The 21,480-nt window shown below is 44.0% G+C and overlaps 1 protein-coding gene across 1 annotated transcript in view; it reads left to right on the top strand.

Annotated features, from left to right (window-relative positions):
• CLUAP1 (clusterin associated protein 1) overlaps positions 1-21,480 on the top strand; it is a 133,193-nt gene that overhangs the window by 378 nt on the left and 111,335 nt on the right. The window contains exons 2-4 of the mRNA XM_038420669.2: positions 5,215-5,298; positions 10,509-10,642; positions 11,909-12,050. Coding sequence (XP_038276597.1) covers positions 5,272-5,298; positions 10,509-10,642; positions 11,909-12,050 — 303 coding nt within the window. The 5' untranslated portion in view covers positions 5,215-5,271. The remainder of the gene's footprint in view (positions 1-5,214; positions 5,299-10,508; positions 10,643-11,908; positions 12,051-21,480) is intronic.

Raw genomic sequence — 21,480 nt, 5'->3', positions numbered from 1 at the left:
TCCTCTGTTTTTCCCACCAAATGCATCCGATGAAGTGAGCTGTAGCTCACGAAAGCTTATGCTCTAATAAATTTGTTAGTCTCTAAGGTGCCACAAGTACTCCTTTTCTTTTTGCGAACATTCCCATTGTTATTGCTGCTTGCTGTGTGCTCCATAATATCTGTGAGAGTAAGGAGGAGATGTTTATGGCGCGGTGGGAGGTTGAGGCAAATTGCCTGGTGGCCAATTTTGAGCAGCCAAACACCAGGGCGATTAGAAGAGCAGAACAAGGTGCGCTGTGCATCAGAGTGGCTTTGAAAACAAGTTTCATGACTGGCCAGGCTACGGTGTGACATTTGTGTGCGTTTCTCCTTGCTGCAAACCCGCCCCCTTTGTTGATTTTAATTCCCTATAAGCCAACTACCCTCTCCCCTTCAAAATAAAGTAACTGTTGTTTTGAAACCATGCATTTTTTATTAATTTAAAAAAAAATGAGATAGCGGACAAGGTAGCCCAGGTCGGGTGGGGGAGGAGGGAAGGACAAGACCACATTGTTTAATGTAGACACACTAAAATTCAAACTGTTTTGAATGACAGCCTTCTATTGCTTGAGCCATCCTCTGGAGTGGAGTGGCTGGGTGCCCGGAGCCTCTCCCCCACCCTCCCGCGTTCTTGGGCGTCTCGGTGAGGCGGCTATGGAACATGGGGAGGAGGTTAGGCAGTTATGCAGTGGATGAAGCAGAGGTCTGTGCTCTTGTTGGCTTTTCTGCAGCTCCAACAGACACTTTATCATGTCCGTTTGCTCCCCCATTAGCCTCAGCATCACGTCCTGCCTCCGCTCTTCGCACTCACTTAATTCTTTCCTGGCCTCTGCCACTGAATGCCTCCATGCGTTAAACTGTGCCCTATCAGTGTGGGAGGACTGAGTGAGCTTGGAAAACATGTCATTGAGAGTGCGGGGTTTTTTTTTCGCCTTCTAATCTGCAATAACCTCAGGGACGGAGATGATAGGGGGAATGTAGAACCTAGGGGAAGATAAAAAGGGAGAGTAAAATAGAGTTGGCTTCTTACGCCTTCATAATGTGGGAATGTTTTCAAACTGCAGCAGCCCCCTTTCCCAGAGCAAGCAATGGGTGGGGTTTCACATTTAAAAGGAGGGGCTGCAGTATTCAGGTAGATGTGAAGCACACACCTACCCTTACCCCACTGCTTGGCTATTCTTCGGGATGATCCCTTCACCCGTTCCCCATGCCGCATGGCTATTCTATGGGATGATCCCTTCACCCCTCCCCCACGCCACATAGCTATTCTCTGGGATGATCCCTTTTAGCCAAGCGCAAACAGTCTAGCATGAATGGGGTCCTTTTACTGTTCCCTTACAAAAATTCCCCTATTTCAACCAGGTGACCATGAACATTATTGCTTTTAAACCCTGCACTGTAGTTACAAATATGCGTTCACCAGAGGTGCCTTCTCCGGTTTCAGGGTCTGGGATGCTGCCTTGGGAGGGTATTGGCTCCAGGGTGATGAAAAGGTCCTGGCTGCCAGGGAGAACAGATTCACCACTTGCCTGCTGCTGATTCTCCTCCTCTTCATCCTCCTCTTCCTCATCCACAAAATCCTTCTCCGTGTGGTGTAAGACTCCCCCCTTGCAGGTGTCCACGGACAATGGTGGGATAGTGGTAGGGTTCCCCCCTAGAATGGCATGCAGTTCTTCATAGAAGCGGCATAGATGGGGCTCTGACCCGGAGCGACCGTTGGCCTTTTTTGATAGGCTTGCCTGAGCTCCTTAACTTTCACGTGGCATTGCTGTGTGTTCCTGGTGTAGCCTCTGTCCAACATGCCCTGTGAGATTTTTGGCAAATATATTTGCATTTCTTCTTTTTGATAGGAGTTCTGCCTGCACAGATTCTTCTCCCCATACAGCAATCAGATCCAGTGTCTCCCTTTCGGTCCGTGCTGGAGGTCGTTTGCAATTCTGGGACTGTGTGGTCACCTGTGCTGCTGAGCTCGCCATGCTGACCAAACAGGAAATGAAATTCAAAATTTCCCAGGGCTTTTCCTGTGTACCTGGCTAGCGCATCGGAGTTGAAAGTGCTGTCCTGAGCGGTCACACTGGAGCACTCTGGGATAGCTCCGGAGGCCAATACCGTCAATTTGCATCCGTGCTACCCCAAATTCAACCCAAAATCAACCAGCAAGGTCGATTTTAGTGCTACTCCCCTCGTTGGGGAGGAGTACAGAAGTCGATTTTAAGAGCCCTTTAGGTCAATGGAATGGGGTTGGTTGTGTGGAGGCGGTCATTTATAAATCGACATAACATGGCTAAATTCAACCTAACCCCATAGTGTAGACCAGGCCTGAGCAACTAGGTGAATTCCTGGCTGTTTGTTACTACAGACCCTCCTTATTTGCCTGACTCACGAGCCCTGCCTGTTTGCGATTCCTGTTCTCCTTATCCCAGACCACTGTCTACTTCCAGTTCCTGCTTCCCTGCCTTGCTGCAGTCCCTGCTTCTGTGCCCTACTCCTGACGCTGACTCTGGCTTCGACTCCTGGCTTGGCACCCAACTCTGACTCCAGCTTTGACTGTCAGCTTGGCACCTGGCGCTATCTCTGACTCTTGGCTTGATTCCTGAATCTGTCCTGCTCTGACCTTTGGGTTGGCATCAGATTCAGATCTTGGCTAACTCTGACTAATAGGCATGATTGCTACCCCAGTATATACAGCTTGCTATATACTAAATTCTGTGAGTGGGCCCAGATGAGGATGGACCCAGTAGAGTTCTCTGTACCTGAAGGGGGATTAGCACTGCATGAGCAGGTGATCCGCCTTCAAGCAGACAGCTAAGCATTGCAGGCACAGAATGCATAGCTGACCACTGAAAATCAGTTTGTGGGAGCAAGTCCATAAACTCCATGTAGAGAATGCTGCGCTTCGGGCCTATCTGGCTGCACTGTCATCTGAGCTGAGACCTGCTATTCCTCTGCCTGAATGATTCGATGGGAACCCCAAATTCCAAGGCTTCATGAATCAGTGCCACCTCTTGTTCTTGCTTTGACTGCAGATTTATGCTTCTGAGCATACCAAAGTAAGCTTGGTAGTCAGCCCACTGACAAGGGAGGCACTGGACTGGGCCTCTCACCTGTTGGAAGCTGCTTCCTCCGTAGCTCACTTCCGCTGTCTCATATCGGAAATAGAATGAGGCAACTTAGTTATTTCAGTTTTGAGGTGGCTTGTGGGATGAGGTTAAGGATGAACTGCTTCAAGTTGAGACACCAAGAAGTCTAGGCACCTTCATAGATCTTGTTATCCATATTGTGAATTGTCTACCTGAGCAACAGGAAGAAAGAAGAGGGGCTTCACAACTGCTGTTGGATTCCGCCACACCACTTGAGCAATGCGGATAGACCTAACCCACTGGTAACTTGCCCCTGAAGAAACAGCACCTGCAGTGCCTTAACCTGTGTTACTACTGTGGCAAGCTAAGACACACTATTTCCAGTTACCTATGAGGAAAGATGATCAACAGGTCCCTCTTATCCTCTGTCAGTGGCCACAGAAACTGTTCTTCTCACATACATCGAGAGACCCTACAGTTTTTAGTGCCATCTGGTCCTCTCATTTCCCTCTGTTTCTAGATATATTGTGACTGGCCCTCCACAACTCCCTTAACAGCTTTCATGAATAAAGTCACATTTTTCTCAGAATTCTGTCAGTAGCACTCCTTAATACCAGGAAATGGCATGCAGTAGTTTGCCAGTGGTCATGTGCCCAGGTAGCTAGCCTGGCAGAGCTGTCCACTGATCCTGGTCCTTGACTTCCATCCAAATACAGCTATTACAAGGATGTCTTTGGGGGGAAAAAAAAAAACCTGCAGACACCTTGCCATTGCACAGAGACTATGATTGCCCAATAGAGCTACTACCCTGGGCAAACATTCCATTTGGGCATATATATGCCATGTCTGAGTCTGAACTAGCCACGCTGCACACATACCTTCAGGAGAACCTAGCCAAAGGCTTTATTTGTAAGTCCACTTGGCCTGTCAGTGTGTCAGTCCTCCTTTTGTTTAAAAGAAAAATGGAAGCTTCCAACTATGTGTGGCCTATCTATCCCTGAATCAGGTCTTGTGATGATCAGATTACCTTTCTCAGACCTGAAAAAGAGCTTCCTGTAGTTTGAAAACTTGTGTTTCACCAACAGAAGTGGATCCAATAAAAGATAATACCTTACTCATCTTGTCTCTCAAATATCCTGGGACCAACACAGTTGCAACTACATTTGCTTGTACAGATGAGTGCTAAATCCTCTTCTACCCACAAACTGACCAAGCTCATGAGGCTTTCAACAATCTCTGCTGTCCACCTATGAGCACTGTTTTTGGTGAGGGATGTTGAATCGAAGTCAGTCAGCACCTCCTCCTCCTCTGCCATGGGTCTTAGTTGAATTGGGAAAGGGGAACTGGACAGGACATGACATCTATTGATTTGCTTCTGCTAGCTAGGTTAGTAGTAGGGGTTCTGATAATTCCTTAGGCCTGGTCTACGCTTAAAACTTAGATGTAGACACAGCTAGATCAACAGAAGAATCCTTCCATCAACGTAGCCACTGTCTCTTGGGAAGGTGGAGTTCCTGCAGTGGGGGAAACCTCCTTCTGTCACTAGTCTGTGTTTACACTACGGATTTATTGGTGTCATAGCTCCAGCACTCTAACTATGCTGCTCTAGCCCATGTAGCATAGACAAGCCCTTAGTCTGGTTAGCTGAGGCATTTGGCTCATAGGGCTGAAGTAGATCAGATGTATGATCATCATTTGTGGCCTTTTTAATATCTTTATTGAAGATAATAAAATTAACCTTCTGGGGTACATTTTGAGCAAGGTGCGTGGGGTATTAACCCGTGTAATTTCCTTCCATATTAAATGACAAGTAAGTGGCTGAAACTGTGCCCTTAAAGACAGGTTAAAGGTGTTCCCAGCTCACAGCAATAAGTCTTATCTCACTTTGAAATGATGTCTGCTTTGCTAATTCTTAACACTGGCCTCCATTAACTCTGACCTTTTTCATAGCCTCCTGTTCTGTGATGCTCTCTGAGCAATGAGGCATAAATATGAAATTCCACTCCATTTATTATGCACACGCCTTTGTCGGAGTTGCTCAACCGCCCACAGTTCTGTGACTGATAATTCCTTTGCATGATGCTTGAGCATCTTGGTGTGTTTTTATTTCCTAGGAATTGAGAACGGAATCCATTGCGAGACCTCTGGAGATAAACGAGACTGAAAAGGTGATGAAAATTGCCATCAAAGATGTTCTGGTAAGCAGATTGCTGTTCATTTATTTGCTTCATAATTAATTTTTATTCTACAGAATATCCATTCCAGCTGTCATTTGTGTAGGAAGAACAAGGTTCTTTTTTGTCAGCATCTAGGGATTGAAAAGCATGTATATGCATGGCTTGTATCACCCTTCAAGAGCAGTGTCAACAAATAGTCTAACTAGCTGCTTTAACAGTAATATTGAACTGCAGTCAGTAGCTCATATCATCCACCATGTCATTGCTACTGGCAAATGCATAAATACAAGTTCACCAAGGCAGAAGTTCATTTGTGTTTGCATCTCCCATCCATGTGAATGAAACATGGCTGTTGATATTTTTTTCATTGGGAAATTTGTTGGTTTTGAGACAAACTCAACCCTTTAATCAAAGCATGTTACTTTGTGTTGTGTAGGCCCATGTAGATGCATGCTACTGACTCCTGGTTGTTTTTTAGAAGCCACAGTCTGTTTATAGTGGTGCACTATGCCAGCAGTAGCCCCTGGTCATTGGCTAAAATTTACAGGAAGTGCCTTAAACACAATGGGCAAAGCAATGCCTCCATGATCTGGGGGATCTTTAGCACCCTTTAACAAAGCACAGCATACACTCAGTCTTCCCCTAAAATAGCATCTGTCTGCCATTGTGGAAGAGAGTGGAACTCCTTTGCATACCCTTTGGACTAGACTTACATGGTGCTTGGGTACTGGGTAAACAAGGACTGGGATTGTCTGGACCCTGCTCAACTTCACGGGAAGAAGAGAATCGCTACAGATAGCTTTCCATACACATGCATGGCTGGCTATAATCTATATGCTGGGCCACTATGATATTGTAATGAAAAACAGACATGTATTAAAATATGAATAACGGTCTTTTGTGGGAAATAGATCCAGCAGATCTCTTTCTTTTACCCCCTTCAGTTTTCCATCTTCCATGGAAATTTTCCCCCATCAAGGTTGGCTGATACAGTGTCCACTGAAGCCTGGCAATGCTACTCCCATCCTCCACCAGAAGAGGGTCACAAGACCATGATGACCCAGAGCACTCCCTCCCCAACCAAAGGCTGAGTGTCCCGCTTCTGCCACTCCTTTGTTTCTCTGAATGTCCAGGAGATAGCTGAGCTGGGCCGGTCTCTTATGGTATGTTTGCACTGCAGTGTAAGCCTGTGCTTGAGCCCAGGCACAAGGCTAATACCCCCTGCATCTATACACTGCAATTGCACTGGCCCAGGGGTTGGACCCAGGATCCCAGGACCAGAGTGTCTGAGCTCAAGTCCAGCTGGGACCCAAGATCTGAGCCCTATTGCTTTGCAATGCAGCCACAGCCCCGCTTGACTCAACCCCCAGAGTCAGTAGGTAGTATCCCACAATTCAGTTGGACAGCTTCCTTAGTCCTCTCTATCCCAACAATCTGCAATCCACTTTCTTGAAAACAGAAGCTCTCTTCCCCCTTGGCAAATGGCAGAAGCTCAAATCAGCGTTAAGCCAGCCTGTTCTGATCAGCATTCTGCAAGCTCGCTATCAGAGAAGCCTCCTAGGTTTGCAATGGAGAGTGAACTGATCAAGCCTTTTATAAAGTGAGCTGCTTCCTGGTAATGTGCAAGGCAGACACTAAAGCTTTCCCACAGTTCCTAGGGCTGGAATGGTGCTGGGCTCTTTGGAATATATGGTTACCTTGACTTGGGTCTGCACACTGCAGCGTGGATTCCAGAGCCCTTGGTTTGAGCAGTGATCAGAATAATCTTAACTTAGGGTTAAAATACAGTGTAGAAGCTCCAGCCCAAGGTTCCCTAACACGGGTCAGCTGACTCGAGTCCCACTACCCCGGCGTTTACATTGCAATGTAGACATACCTGTATTTTAAATTCTCCCACACTAGTCCACTTCAAAGAGAAGCATTTAGCACAAAGATCTGTTTACAAACTGGAGGTGGTGCTGAGCCTGCATTTTAACTGGGAGAACATTTATCTTTAGATAGGTAAAAATTCAAAGTGACTGAACCTGAAGATTTTAACAAGAATTGTTTTTTAAATGGCCCCATCCTGTGATCCTGAATGGCAAGTGTCAGCTCTGAATGTTAATTGGTGAGGGACAAGCCAATATCTGGTGGGGGTCTATTAATTGGCCAACAAAACAAGGTGCTACACTCAACTCAGTGGCATTTCTGTTTGACTGAAAGACGATCAGTGGCAAAAGAGTTGGTACTGGTTGAGAAGAGCATGTGGTCAGGACACTTAAGAACGCACTGAGTCAGGGCAATCAATCAAGTAGTCTCCACTAGTGGGATTCCATGAAGCCCTGGCCATGCTAAAGTGGCCATCTAGTAGGCAGACCCCTAAAAAATGGATGTCCGTGCAAATACTGCCCATTCTGCTCTAGGATTGACAACATCCCAGAAACATCGCTCCCCCTGCCAGCTTGTGTCTGGGGGAGTCAAGCCCAAACAATTTAAATTATTGAATAGCCAACTGTATCACACATACACACGTACATACATATGTACGTATAATTAGAGGAAGCAGAGCTTCAAGTTTAAATAGCCATGCCAAATCAATAGATACACTAGGTGATCTCTCCATCTGCTGTTCAGTCTATATGCATCCTGAATGTTGTTAATATGTATTGATATTCTAGGCCGTAGCTCCAATAAGCCAGTCTTAGCATATTAGAGTCGATAATTTCATGGGAAATATCAATAACTCAAACCTACCTCAGCTGGTTAGTTCCGGACCAATTAATGAAATGATCTATTCTAGCTGAACAGCAAATAATCTTCACTGCCAGAATTTCAACAAACGCATAGCTCTTTCTTAATTAAACAACTTTCTGAACATCAAAAAGTTTCAAAGCTGCAAATGCTTTGAACATACCCAGCACATTTTAACATGCGTGAAGAGTGTTTTTTTTTTCTCTTCTTCATTGCAGTAGAGTATATAGCACTATTTTGTTTGCAATTTATTTTTGAAAAAATGGCCATGGCAGGGCTAAGAAAAAAACAAAGAGATCAAGACCGATTAGATTCTTTTAAAATGTGATATTTGTCAGGAAGTAGTACTAGTTCTGGAGACTTTAGCAGGGCTGCTGTTGGGCTTATAACGAAGAACTCTGTTGCTGCAAGAGGAATCCAAGAGGCAATCTGTTTAAGGGAGACCAACTGCCTCCCTGAGCTCTAAGGAGCACAGAGGCAGCACCTCCCTCACTGCACCCCTCCGTGGAATGCAGCTTCCCTATCCTCACTTCAGCTGGCTCTGCTGACCGTTGGGTATGGTGGGGGACGGGGAGACAGAGCCATCACTGTACCTTCTGTCCACCCCTCCCCACCTTCTTTCAGGCATCATGTGCCCCTGGAGAGCCATGGCTGCATTACCCTAAATCCATTCCTTTTTTCATAAGAACAGCCAAACTGGGTCAGGCCAAAGGTCCATCTAGCCCAGTATTCTGTCTTCCAACGGTGGCCAATGCCATGTGCTTCAGAGGGAATGAACAGAACAGGTAATCATAAAGTGATCCATCCCCTGTTACCCATTCCCAGCTTCTTACAAATAGAGGCTAGGGACACCATCTCTGCCCATTCTGGCTAATAGCCATTGATGGATCCATCATCCATGAATTTACCTAGTTCCCATGTATGGGCCGTGCAAGGGAGAAAAGACTGTCTACTTCTGCCCAGCCACCGCATGCACACACAGCCAGGAAGAATCTGCATGCCTGGTAGTGTTTACAGGATCAGCCCTCTAATTTTTGTGCCACAATATACCTCATATGAGCATTGTCAGCCTTGGAAAACTGTTACAAAAATGTACTTAGCTAGGCACAAATATACTGATGCCTTTGCCAGAATGATGATGATGATGGTGATAATGAAAAAAACTATTTTTCTCGCCTGCTAAGAAATAGATTACTCTTCTTGGGCAAATGGGCGTATAGAATTTTGCAAGTTTGCCTAAACTGGCTGAATTGCAATTGCTTTGGGAAACATCTCTTTGAAATTCCTCATTTTGAGTTGTTAAAAATATCAGCCATAGTGCTGCATCTGAGTAGAATTCTCCATTGAATTTCCTTTTTATTTAAGTAGAGGCAAACAGAAATCGAAAAGTCCTTGGATTGCATCTTCAAATAATTGCTTCTTTGAATGCATAATCACTGCAATAAACAGCCTTCCTGGTAGACTATATCACAATTACAACACACCAGGCTCAGTTTAAATCTACTGTGTATTTGAATGCAGATTCACTGTGGTTTGGGAAGAATGAATCTGAAAAAGTTGAACCTGCTGGATGCTGTATATAGGAACTTCTCCCAGTGAATTTATTGGAACCAGCTGAGTGACCCTGGTTTGGCACAGGCAAACCTAATAATGGTTTGCAGTTGCAGTTGTAATAGTGCCTTTAGTCCAGAGGGTTCTTAAAGTGCTTTATTGTCATTGCACCTAGAAGTCACTTTACCCACTATTGAAATGCAGGCCACTCTGGAGTGGGATATGACAGCTGTTCAAAATCGCAATATTATGTAACAGTTTAGGACAAGAACGGAAGAATACACTATCCAGTTGAAACTGCAGAATTCATGCACAGAGGCCATATTTAGTCTCAAAACAATGGTGCTGGTTTACTTTCATGCAGTGTCGGTGCTCAGCAGTGCAGAATAATACTGTGTAATCCATATCTAATCCCAGGATTAGAAAGAGGAAAAGAAAAAGCCAGCTGTTACGAGAGAACAGGATTTTCTCTGTAGTGTCCACAATAAATAGGTTTGATTTGTAAACCAAGTAATGGCCTTTCTAATGCTGTCAGTGAGACCCATGATGTTTGAGAAGCTAAATGATGATTGTAATAAGAGTGATAGGTTTCAGAGTGGTAGCCGTGTTAGTCTGTATCAGCAAAAACAACAAGGAATCCTTGTGTCACCTTTAGAGACTAACACATTTATTTGGGCATAAGCTTTCATGGGCTAGAACCCACTTCGTCAGATGCATGGAGTGGAAAATACAGGAATAGGTATAAATACATGAAAAGATGTGAGTGACACACACGAGTGCTGGGGGAAGACTGATTTTTGCTTGAGCCTGGTTACATAACATGGCTCATGGTTACAAAATTCTGTGGTGACACAAGGTGCAAGATAATGCAGAATCAGGCTCGGAGTCTGAAATACGATTGGAGTTGCACTTCTTCAGGACATGACTCAGCCACTCATTCTCTCTTTCAGGAGCAAGTCCAGAAGACTAAGGACATGTTGAATAATGTGGCCTCTGATGAAGCTAACTTGGAAGCCAAGATTGAAAAGAGAAAACTGGAACTGGAAAGAAACCAGAAGCGACTACAGACCCTACAGAGTGTCCGGTAAAGACTATACGTACCTTTTATCCACATCAGAATTAGTATAACTGATGGTGAAGGGTATTCTTAATGCCCACTGTAGTGAAGATTGACTAGTCTGTAAAGAGTCCTAGAAATATGATGGCCTCTGGGGAGTGCAATAAATGTGGTGGTTTGCCATTGTAAAAATGCCTAGGTTGTAATAATTTTCCAATCATCTGGTTTTGAAACTGACTAACATTTTGCTATTGTCAAGATGGCCAAAATGTTACTTTATTTTTAAATTGTCACTTGAACTTTTAAAAATGATCAAACTTTAAAAAAGTCATTAAACCCAGATGGTATCTGTGGGTGCAGATGCTCCTAGAAGAAATAATGATGAAACATGCTGCTTGATTTCTAAGGTGTTCCTAACTTTTCCAGCCGCTGGTAGGTAGTAGATGAAGAAACAGGTCATGAAGTATCCTTGCTTGGGGAAGAGTCATCTAAAGAGCATCTTGGACTGCCATGCAATCAAGGCACACACAGTCAAGCCTTAGATTTGGTTTCTAGCTTCAGTCCTATTGGGATCTTGTGATGCAAGATCTTGTGATCTTATGAGCAATTGCTTTATCTGTGATCTCGCTAATGAGAGAAAATAAGGAAATCTCAGGGGGTGGAAGTGCCTGCGTTATGTTTGTGTGTAAATGCTGTGATAAAAATCCTGTCCTCACCAGATGGAGGCACACGGGGTGGGCATGGGCAGCAGAGCAGAACTGATCTGTGTTGTACAAGAGCCTTCCTTCTGGCACAGGGTGGCATGGTGGTTTATTGCTGGTGGAGGTTGGGCACACAGCCAGCCACATTATTAGGACAGTTCTGTTGTAGAGAAATAACATATCCTGGCAAGCACAGATAGCAAGTTGAAGAACATGTGCTAGCCTGCTGTGGGGCTGGACCATGCCCGCTTTGAGGCATGGAGCACTGATCAGCAAGAAAACTAATCTCTTGCTAGTGTTGTCCTTATTGCTAGGGGAAAATACTGCCTTTCTGCATACGTGGATGGGTGTGGTGCAAGGCTGCCTACAATTCTCCTTTGCCCCAGCACACCTGTGTAACAGGGTAGGATTTTGCCCAGTGATTCTAGTGTCTTTAAAATAATGTGGAGAATTTAGAGTGAAGAGAGTTGCTTTTTGGATTAGGCTAATAGTGTAGGAATACAGAGGGAATTGAAAAAACAAAAGAGCATGTTGCAGAGTTCTGCAGCTTCAAACAGTTTTGTTTTCTGTATTTTGTCTCTGGGCTGTCCAGACCAGCTTTTATGGATGAGTATGAGAAGATTGAGGAGGAGCTGCAGAAACAATATAGCAATTATCTGGAAAAATTCCGTAATCTGGCCTATTTGGAACAGCAACTGGATGATCATCACAGGCTAGAGCAGGAGAGGTTTGAGGTAAGAGTTTTTGTTTTTCCAGACAAAACATTGCTTAGCTAAATGTACTTTTTTAACCTCTTTCCCCATCATGCATGCCACTGTTTATTATCTAGCAATATCCAAAAAGACCTTCATTGCCTCCTGCCACTTCCCACAGCAGCATGCTATCAATTAATACATATCCTCAGAGCTGTCTCCACTGATGAGATCATCATTTTGTTGTCTCGTTTTGAACTGGAGTTGTCTTGAGCAGACAGGGTAACACACTTTTAGCTCATGAGTCAGTGGAGTTAAACTATTAGATCAGCATCAGGCAACTGTTGTCTTTTCCAATCACTGCAACCTTTCCCCTGTTGTCTTTTATTTCTCCTTTTATCTCTTACATACTTCCCAGGGTTCACAAAGAACCAATTTTCAGCAGTTCTGACCTCCCTCTTTCTAATTCTTTTAAAACCAATGGATGCATCTTGCAGTGCATGTATTTACAGTTATCATGTACTCTTTATTTCCTTTGGGCTTGTCTACATGGCAAGCATAGGCGCCAACTCCCATGGGAGCTCCCAGGCTGGAGCACCCATGGGGAAAAATTAGTGGGTGCTCTGCATCCACTGGCAGCCAAGCTCCCCCTGCCTCCACTCCCTCCTTGCCTCCTCCCCTGAGTGCACTGCATCCCCGCTCTTCTGCCTACCTCTCAGCACTTCCTGCCAGTCTGCTGCCAAACAACTGTTTGGCGGTGCTTAGCATGCTCCAGGACGGGGGGAGGAGCGGAAAATGGTGCACTCAGGGGAGGAGGCGAGCCCGGGGCGGGGATTTGGGGAAGGGGGTGGAGTTGGGGGCAGGGACTTTGGGAAAGGGGTTGGAATGGGGGCAGGGAATGGGTAGGAATGGGCAGGGTCTCATGGGAGGGTTGGAGTGGGGGCGGGGCCGGGGGCAGAGGGAGCGGGTCGAGCACCCAGAGAAAAGAGAGGAAGTTGGTGCTTGTTATGGCAAGCCAAGGTGTGAATCTACATCTCACCAGCTTGCTTCACAGAAACATCTTGTGTGGATACTGCCACAGTGCACTAGACGTGCCAGAGTGCAGCTTGGCGTACTACACTTTGCAAGCTGACTTTCACCATGCTATTGTAGCAGTGTCCACTCAGCATGTTAGGTTGAAGCAAGCTAGTAGTCACATCTTGACTTGCAATGCAGAAACTTGTTATGCAGACAAGCTCTTACTGTTTTCTCAGTGCTTTGTCAATTAGTGTGTTTAATAGTCTCTTTGCACAAGGTTCTCCAATCTCCTCATTGTCATTCTCTTAATTGAAAACTGATCAAAAATAGCTATTAAAAGTTTAGCCATTTCGGAGTTCCCCCTCATGTGGCCTTCATTCTTGTTTTGTAGGAGTCTTGTGTGTTCCTGTGACTCCCTGAGTTGCATTAATTCAGTTTGCTTTCTCCCTTCCTTTTTATATTTGGATTTCCTGATGGATTTCTTTCCTTCCTTCCTTCCTTCCTTCCTTCTTTTCCATTTCATATACAGGTGGCCGCAAACCTTTCACCAGTCATCCTTTCAGCTACTTGTTCCTTGTAGTTCGTGTTACTGCTACTGTCAATCTTTGGGATTACTTCTTATCATTACTAGCCCATGCTTTTTTTATCCTTTATTTAACCCGTAAATGTTTACAATTCCCACCCTTCACATCTGCCTATACTTCAGTAATTTGTGTATGTATTGTGAAGTGTTTTTGATACACAGAGCTTCCTTTTCTCAGACCTTAGTCTTTTGCATATGTAGATCATATCCTTCTTTGCCAGTACAGGTTGCCCCTACTCCTGGCAGAAATATTCTGCATTGCAAGGCTGTGCATGAGGTTATTGGTACTCAAAATATCTATGCATGTTAATTTTGCTTTTGCAGCATGAATTTGCATCCATTTGGGATCTGAAAATGAATAGTTACAGAATTTAGCCCCATATTTTTGTGTACCTTCCCCCATTGGAACCATCTTATCTTTGCTTGAGTCATGATGAAATTCCTTCTAATCTCTTTATGCTGGCCTCTTGCCCAGAAATCTGCTCTGAAAGTGTGTTTTGCATACTGCAGGTTTTTGTGTGGAAATAAGAATTGTAAGCAGCAGAGCACAGTTGATGAGGGAGGTTCGTAGGAAATGTAGGCTGCTTTATAACCATGGGGAAAACAGGATCATTTAATAAGATCTATGATTACTGTCACAGTACAAAGTATTTCTGCATGCTGATTGGACAGCAGAAGTAGAGTTGTCTTGCTGCATTGTTCATATGAAGTATAAAAGAAACTGTCTAAAAGATAACAAGAGTCTTGAAAAATTGGTGTACAATTCACAAGTCAATCAAGGAGTTTGAAGGGTTAGTAATCCATGTTATCCAGTTTCCATTAGCTTCCCTTTTTATCAGCATTATTGCTTTGGTCATTAGTCCATGTGTTTCTAATCCACAACCAACCTGGTATTTTGTATTTTCACCCCTTTGGTTTATAATGCTGTAGTCCATATGCATATCCTTGGCAGAAAAGAAGTACATATGTCCTGACTGAAAGAAAACTTGTAATGAAGCCTAAAATCTGATTTCTCCTTTCTGTTCAAATACTGTCAAATCTTTATACTGAGACTGGAAATATTTTGGAGTGCTGGTTCAGACCATTTATAAATTTCCACATGGCAATTATTAATGAATTTGCATCCAGCTGTTCCAAGGACTTGTGTGTGTGTGTGTGTATCCCCTCATATACCGCACACACTCAGACACACAATATCTACACATATACATAGAACCATAAGGTGCCATGTAAGCACCACGCAACTTTAAGGCGTATAAAAGCTTGTAACCAAAAGATATGTGTTTCTCCATTCTATGAAGTGAGTACTGTGACTTTGTGTGTGCAAAATGTGTTTTTAAGGCATCTGTCCTGGGCAAAAGTCTTGAAGAAAAAGGTGTGGTTTATACCTAGATCTGAATGCCATCAGGCTTGAGTTCACTCTGTTCTTCCACACTCAGGGTCCTGCCACTAAGAGTGCATTGTGTCCCATATCTAAGAGTCCATGCTCAGATCTTCCATGCATGGTCCCTGTAAAGTATGATTGTTTGTGGGAACCCCTGTTTAAATATTTGTGTATTGAAATAAAGAGGCATCCTGCTGGAAATCTCTTCCTATGCTATTCCAGCAGCATTAATTTACTTCCCTCCCCTCCTACGTTTCAGTTACTGTTGATGCCCTAATAAGCAGGCTTGCTCCGGCCTTGCATCACTTGTTTTGTGGCAGGGCAATAAAACAACAGCAAGAAGAAAGTGCGCTTTAACCTGTGATAGACTTTCAAGGATTCCATAGGGACTCCGAGATACAATAGTTTGTAAACCTCTTATGGTTTGGGTGCTACTATATAGAGATAGTAGTTGACTTCTATATTAGAGAACCAGAGGATAGTACCCTATATACTATGGGGTAAAATTAAAGTCTGCATCACATCCTATTAATTGCCTTCAAAATAATGTTCTTCTTAAAGCCAAGGATAAACTGCTGTCCAGGTCAGATCTTGGATCTAAATTCAGGCTTGAGGACAACTGGTTTTTCAGCTTTATGCAGATGTTCAGCTGCCTGACCTAAATTCATCACTTAAGCATTTCTGGAATTTGGAGAGTTTTGCAGGTCCCACTTCATTGTCTGGCACAAATAAGATCTGAAAAACTATGGGAGATCGGTCTTATTTGAGCTGTGGATTGGCTGAAAGCTGAGATCTCATTGGCTGTAGTGGGTTACTAACCCCTGTAGTTATCTCTCAGCATGTGCCCTTCAGGGGGATGGCGGGTCTGGAAGGCCTCTTCACCAATGAGACCAATCTTGCCACAGATCATTTTATAAAATGTTACTAATAAAAATGTGTAAAAGTAATAATTAACAGTTGAAAATAGCCAGTTGAACTGATTGTTTTCTCCCTTCCTTAGTTGCTAGGGTTACTAATGTTTCTATTTCTTGATGCTTACAATGAGGGTATAACTTAAATGGAAGTTTCAGGGACTCAGCACCTCTGGAAACCAGTTGCAAATAACTTGGTATTTTTCCTGATTACTGCTGCTGCTACAAAGCCACATGTATCAAATCGCACAGCCCACTCCTCATTACTTAGCATGCAGTTCTCAGGCCTGGTGTTGGTAGCACATAAGAAATTGATCCACTTGACAAAAAAGCCCAGATAGGGGAAATACCAGGAATGGGGAAGGGAGATGATGAGGATTAACAGCAGAAGGTGGGGAAGCAGTTATGCTAAAAGCAGACCCCACATTTAAAGAAAAAGATTGGCCAAAGATCTCCATCATCCCAATTCAGGGAAGCATCATTAACCAGTGACTCAAGTACCACCACCTAGGTAGATTGTCAAAAGTGCTGAGCAGTCAAAACTCCAGCTGAAGTCACTGGGCAATGCAGATTTTTAAAACTTCTGGAAATCAGAGTTTGGCCATTGGGAGAGGAAGCAGAATTAGGCCTTTAAAATGAACTTCAGGCTTTCACTGCTAATTTCCTATTCTCAAACTTGGTGGAACAAATGACAGTGCAGTATTGCACCTCCTTAAGTATTACCTCCCTGTCATCCTAAAATATCCACTGTTGCTTTTCTTCCACCTCCTCCATTAGTCTGTTTGTTTTTCATGTGATGCTTTAGCACCTTTGGCAATTTGTCGATAAAGTGGACAATTTATTTTATGCTTGAAAAAAAATTGCTCTAAAATTAGTATGATCTAACACTGTATGTTGTTGTAGCCATGTCGAGCCCAGCATATTAGAGAGACAAGATGATTGAGGTAATAGCTGAAGAAAAACTCTGTGTAAGCTTGAAAGCTTGTCTCTCACACCAACAGAAGTTGTCTCTCTATGATCTAACACTGGCAGTTTGGAGATGACAGTTGTTCTGGACTTTATTATCACTGTATCCTTTCCAGAACCAACAGAAGAAAAATGACTAAAGTGCTAATCCATTGCAGTACTCAGTCCCTTAAACTGTCAATACTTTTTCCTAAACACCACATTGATTTTCCAGTTCTTATTTACCTTTTGTTCTTCCAATCAAATTTTAACGATCTTTTTGTAGGAGAAATGATAGTCAATTCTTTTGTTGTGTTTGTCTGTGTTTTTGTTAAATAGCTTGCTAGTAAAAAGACCGACTGCAGTGTAATTAGATTAACTCAGCAGTAGCACCACCAGATGCCATTCAATACTGAGGACTGATTCCTACCCAACCTTCCTTGAACAAATGAATGTTTTATAGGATGAAATCTCACTCCAGGCTGGAGACTGGTTGAATAATGAGACTTTAATTTCTAGTGCACTTAGACCATGTCTACGCTACCTGCCGGATCAGCGGGTAGTGATCGATCTATTGGGGATTGATTTATCGCGTCTAGTGAAGACATGATAAATCGATCCCCCTGATCACTCGCTCTGCCATCGACTCCGGAACTCCACCACAGAGAGAGGCGGAAGCGGAGTCGACGGGGGAGCGGTGGCTGTCGATCCCGCGCCGCGAGGACGCGAAGTAAGTGATTTTAAGTCGATCTAAGATACGTCGACTTTAGCTACACTATTCTTGAAGCTGAAGTTGCGTATCTTAGATCAATTCCTGCCCCTCCCCCCCAGTGTAGACTAGACCTTAGACACAAAACAGTTGTGCGTACTGTGCTGATGTTGCACAGCTAATGATATCGGCCAGAGTGCATTTCCGAATGAGAAAAGTGATTTTAAAATTGCACAGGTTTTTTAATTAAAGTGGCACTGAGCACATGACACACACCACCAGCCCATTCAAAGCACAACACTGTTTTCTTCTCAGTTCAAGGGAATGCTGTTTTAGAAAGAGTATGTTGTAACTTTAATTATACTAGTCCCCAGCCTTCTGTTCATTTTTTGCTCTTGACAGCGTCTCTAATAACATCCAGTAGTGCTGGCAGTTCAGTTGTGATTGTGCCAACAATAGTCCCCTAACAACCACTGGTGTGAAAACATGTATCTCAAGTGCAAATCCTGGGGATTGAACTTCCCAAACGATTTTAAAACTCACTGCCTGGAACCTGAAACTTTCGTTCTTATTTGGGCAGATAGTTGAGTTCAGTTGGCAATAATGAAATAACACCTGCCTGTTTCCTGAGAAAGCCCTTTGAATGTGTGTTAAGTATTAAATTCTTTCCATCTTATCCCTCCTGTTTACTGGTATATCTGGGGAAGTCATCTCTCCTTTTGGTAAGACTTTACTGGTTGATCAGTACTTATGGGATTTGGGGAGAGTGAATAAAAGTATTTTGTCCTTTTTCTGTCACTGTTTCTCTTCCAGCACTGTCCTCTTGTGCTGCTGGATGATTTGGGCCCATCCCCTGGGCATCAGTGCATGACCAGGTGATTTCTGGTTTGTGTACTAGGCCTTCTCAGAGCATTGTCAGTGCTTTTTCTGCTTGTGTAGAAAAACATTAATTATCATTGGTTATTTTTAGATGAAAATCCTTCCCTGATATGTGGGCTGTTAAAGTTGCCATAACTTTGAATCCACTGTAGAAGCAGTGTTTTAGGCTTTTCAGATTTAAGGCCCTGGAACCTCTCTGTAGCCCATATGAGATGCCTAACTTTTCTCTGCCTTTTAAAATGCTACTGATGGCTGAGCAAAACTGGTGTAAAGGAAGCAGACAAGTTTTTGAATTGAACGCAGTTATATGGCATCATTTTATAATAAATATGCTGTTTAGAGTGAGAGAATTTAAGGCTAGAAGGGAGCAATAGATCATCTAGTCTGATCTCCTGTCTGTCACTGGCCACCAACTCTACCCAACACGCACACACTAAACCCAACAACTGAAATTAGACGAAAGTATTACAGCCCTCAGGAGACTAAGGATACATCTAAACTGCAACCCCCCTCCCCTCCCCCTGCAAAAAAAAAAAAAACAGTGGCAGTGAATCTCAGAGCCTGAGTCAACTGAATCAGGCAGCTTGGGTTCTCACTACTGGGCTAAAAATAGCAGTGTAGACATTGGGCGTGGGCTGGAGCCTGGGCTCCAGGACTCTCCCCCCCCTTGCCAGATTTCAGAGCCTGGGCTACAGCCTGAGCTCAAATGTCTAAACTATTACTTTTAGCCTGTAGCATGAGCCCTGCACTCCCAAGTCAGTTGATTTGGGTTCTGAGATTCACTGCTGCAAGTTTTTTTTTTTTGGTGAAGTGTAGATGTACCCTTGGCTATTATCTGCTACAGACAGGGAATGGAAGGGAGGGAAGGAAGGAGGGACAGGGATGCACCAATTCCTGACGCCAATGGCAGGATATTGATTGAGAGATACTCAGATGATCCTGGCAAGGGAACCACACCCCATGCTGCTAATGAAGGCAAACAAACCCAAGGTCAGGGCCAATCTGATCTGCTGGTAGTTCTTTCTTGAGCGTACATATGGTATTCAGTTAGACTCTGAGCTTGTGAGCAAGATCCAACCAGCCAAGCACCTTAGAGAGAGAATGCTCAGAGACAATACAGAGCACTGCCCCCCGTCTGGTGACCCATCTCCAGGTGTGGCCATTCATAGAATCATAGAATATCAGGGTTCGAAGGGACCTCAGGCGGTCATCTAGTCCAACCCCCTGCTCAAAGCAGGACCAATCCCCAACTAAATCATCCCAGCCAGGGCTTTGTCAAGCCGGGCCTTAAAAACCTCTAAGGACAGAGATTCCACCACCTCCCTAGGTAACCCATTCCAGTGCTTCACCACCCTAAGTTTTTCCTAATATCCAACCTAAACCTCCCCCACTGCAACTTGAGACCATTACTCCTCGTTCTGTCATCTGCTACCACTGAGAACAGTCAAGATCCATCCTCTTTGGAACCCCCTTTCAGGTAGTTGAAAGCAGCTATCAAATCCCCCCCCTCATTCTTCTCTTCTGCAGACTAAACAATCCCAGTTCCCTCAGCCTCTCCTCATAAGTCATGTGTTCCAGTCCCCTACTCATTTTTGTTGCCCTCCGCTGGACATTTTCCAATTTTTCCACATCCTTCTTGTAGTGTGGGGCCCACACTACAAGATTCCTGATGCTTCAGAAGAAGGAGACAAAAATAAAACCAGAATACACTGGGGAATCCCTTCTGAACCCTGCAGGTGACAAGCTGAGGTCTAAAGCATAACATTTTAGGATCATCTGATGTGAACCAGACGGGACCCTCAAGGCAGGCTAACTCTGTCCCCCACTGTCACAAGCAACCCCGTCATAGAACCCCATTCAAGTTGTACATCTCTCTCTTAAAACTAATTGTTTGTCCCCACAGCTCCTAGTGGGAGGCAGTTCCAGAACCTCACTCCTCTGATGGTTAGAGATCTTCTAATATCCAGTTTGAATTTTATTTTTGGCCAGTTTAATACCCATTTGTTCTTGTGCTAATATTGTCCTTTAGCTTAAATAGTAGCTCTTCATCCTCCCTGGTGTATCATATCCCCTCCCACCCTTAGTTTTGCTAAGCTAAACAAGTCAAGCTCTTCCAGTCCCCTCCATTCACCTGATCATCCTAGCTCTTCCAATTTGAAGCATTATTCCAACCTGTTCCAATTTGAATTCATCTTTCCTGAACATGGATGACCGGAATTGTACACCATAATCCAGATGAGGTTTTACCTATGTCTTGTACAATGTCATTAATATTTCTGTAGCTTTATTGGAAATGCCTTACTTGATGCATCCTAGGGTCACATTTGCCTTTTTCACAGCCATATCACATTGGTGGCTCCCAGTCATCCTGTGATCAACCAACACACCCAAGTCTCTACTACTTATTTATCACTTTTACCTGCTCTCCTTCTCCCTTTTCAGCCATCAAAGCATGGACACAGTGTGTCTTTTCAAAATAGTTCTTTCCTTCTTCAACTATCTTCACCTAAGAGACTACCTCAGAAAACTTTCTTCTAGGCCATTCTCTGTGTTGCTGCCATCAGTTGTCCATTTGGGAGTGCCAGTGTACTGGATGGCTGTTCTGGTACTCCCTCTCCAAAAGCAGTCGAGGCCATTGTGAAGGTAATGCATCTGTCCTTCACCAGTATAAGGAATGGGAGTCCCACAGTCATTGCTAAGCCAGCGTCTCTGCCACAGCATCACTAAAACAACCATTATTTACCCTACAGTGTCCTGGCAATTTTTTAGAGTTACATCTTCTAGATGGTTCCAAAAAGGAGCTCGTTACTGCTCTGGGGGCTTAGCAGCTAGTGAATGGATCTCTATGAATAGATCTATGCCCTGTCTGAGGCAGTGCAGTCCAGGGGATAGGGTAGGATACTGAATAACGAGTTAGGAGACGTGGTTTCAATTCCCTGTTCTGACATTGACTCACTGTGTGACCTGCACAAGTAACACAAACTCAGGCTGCATCTACAGTGGCAAGCGGGAGCACTGGCTATCTGGGCTAAGTACATACTGTC

Source organism: Dermochelys coriacea, chromosome 10 (assembly GCF_009764565.3).
Source record: "Dermochelys coriacea isolate rDerCor1 chromosome 10, rDerCor1.pri.v4, whole genome shotgun sequence".
Classification (NCBI taxonomy): Eukaryota; Metazoa; Chordata; order Testudines; family Dermochelyidae; genus Dermochelys; species Dermochelys coriacea.
This window is presented reverse-complemented; position numbering and strand designations above follow the sequence as displayed.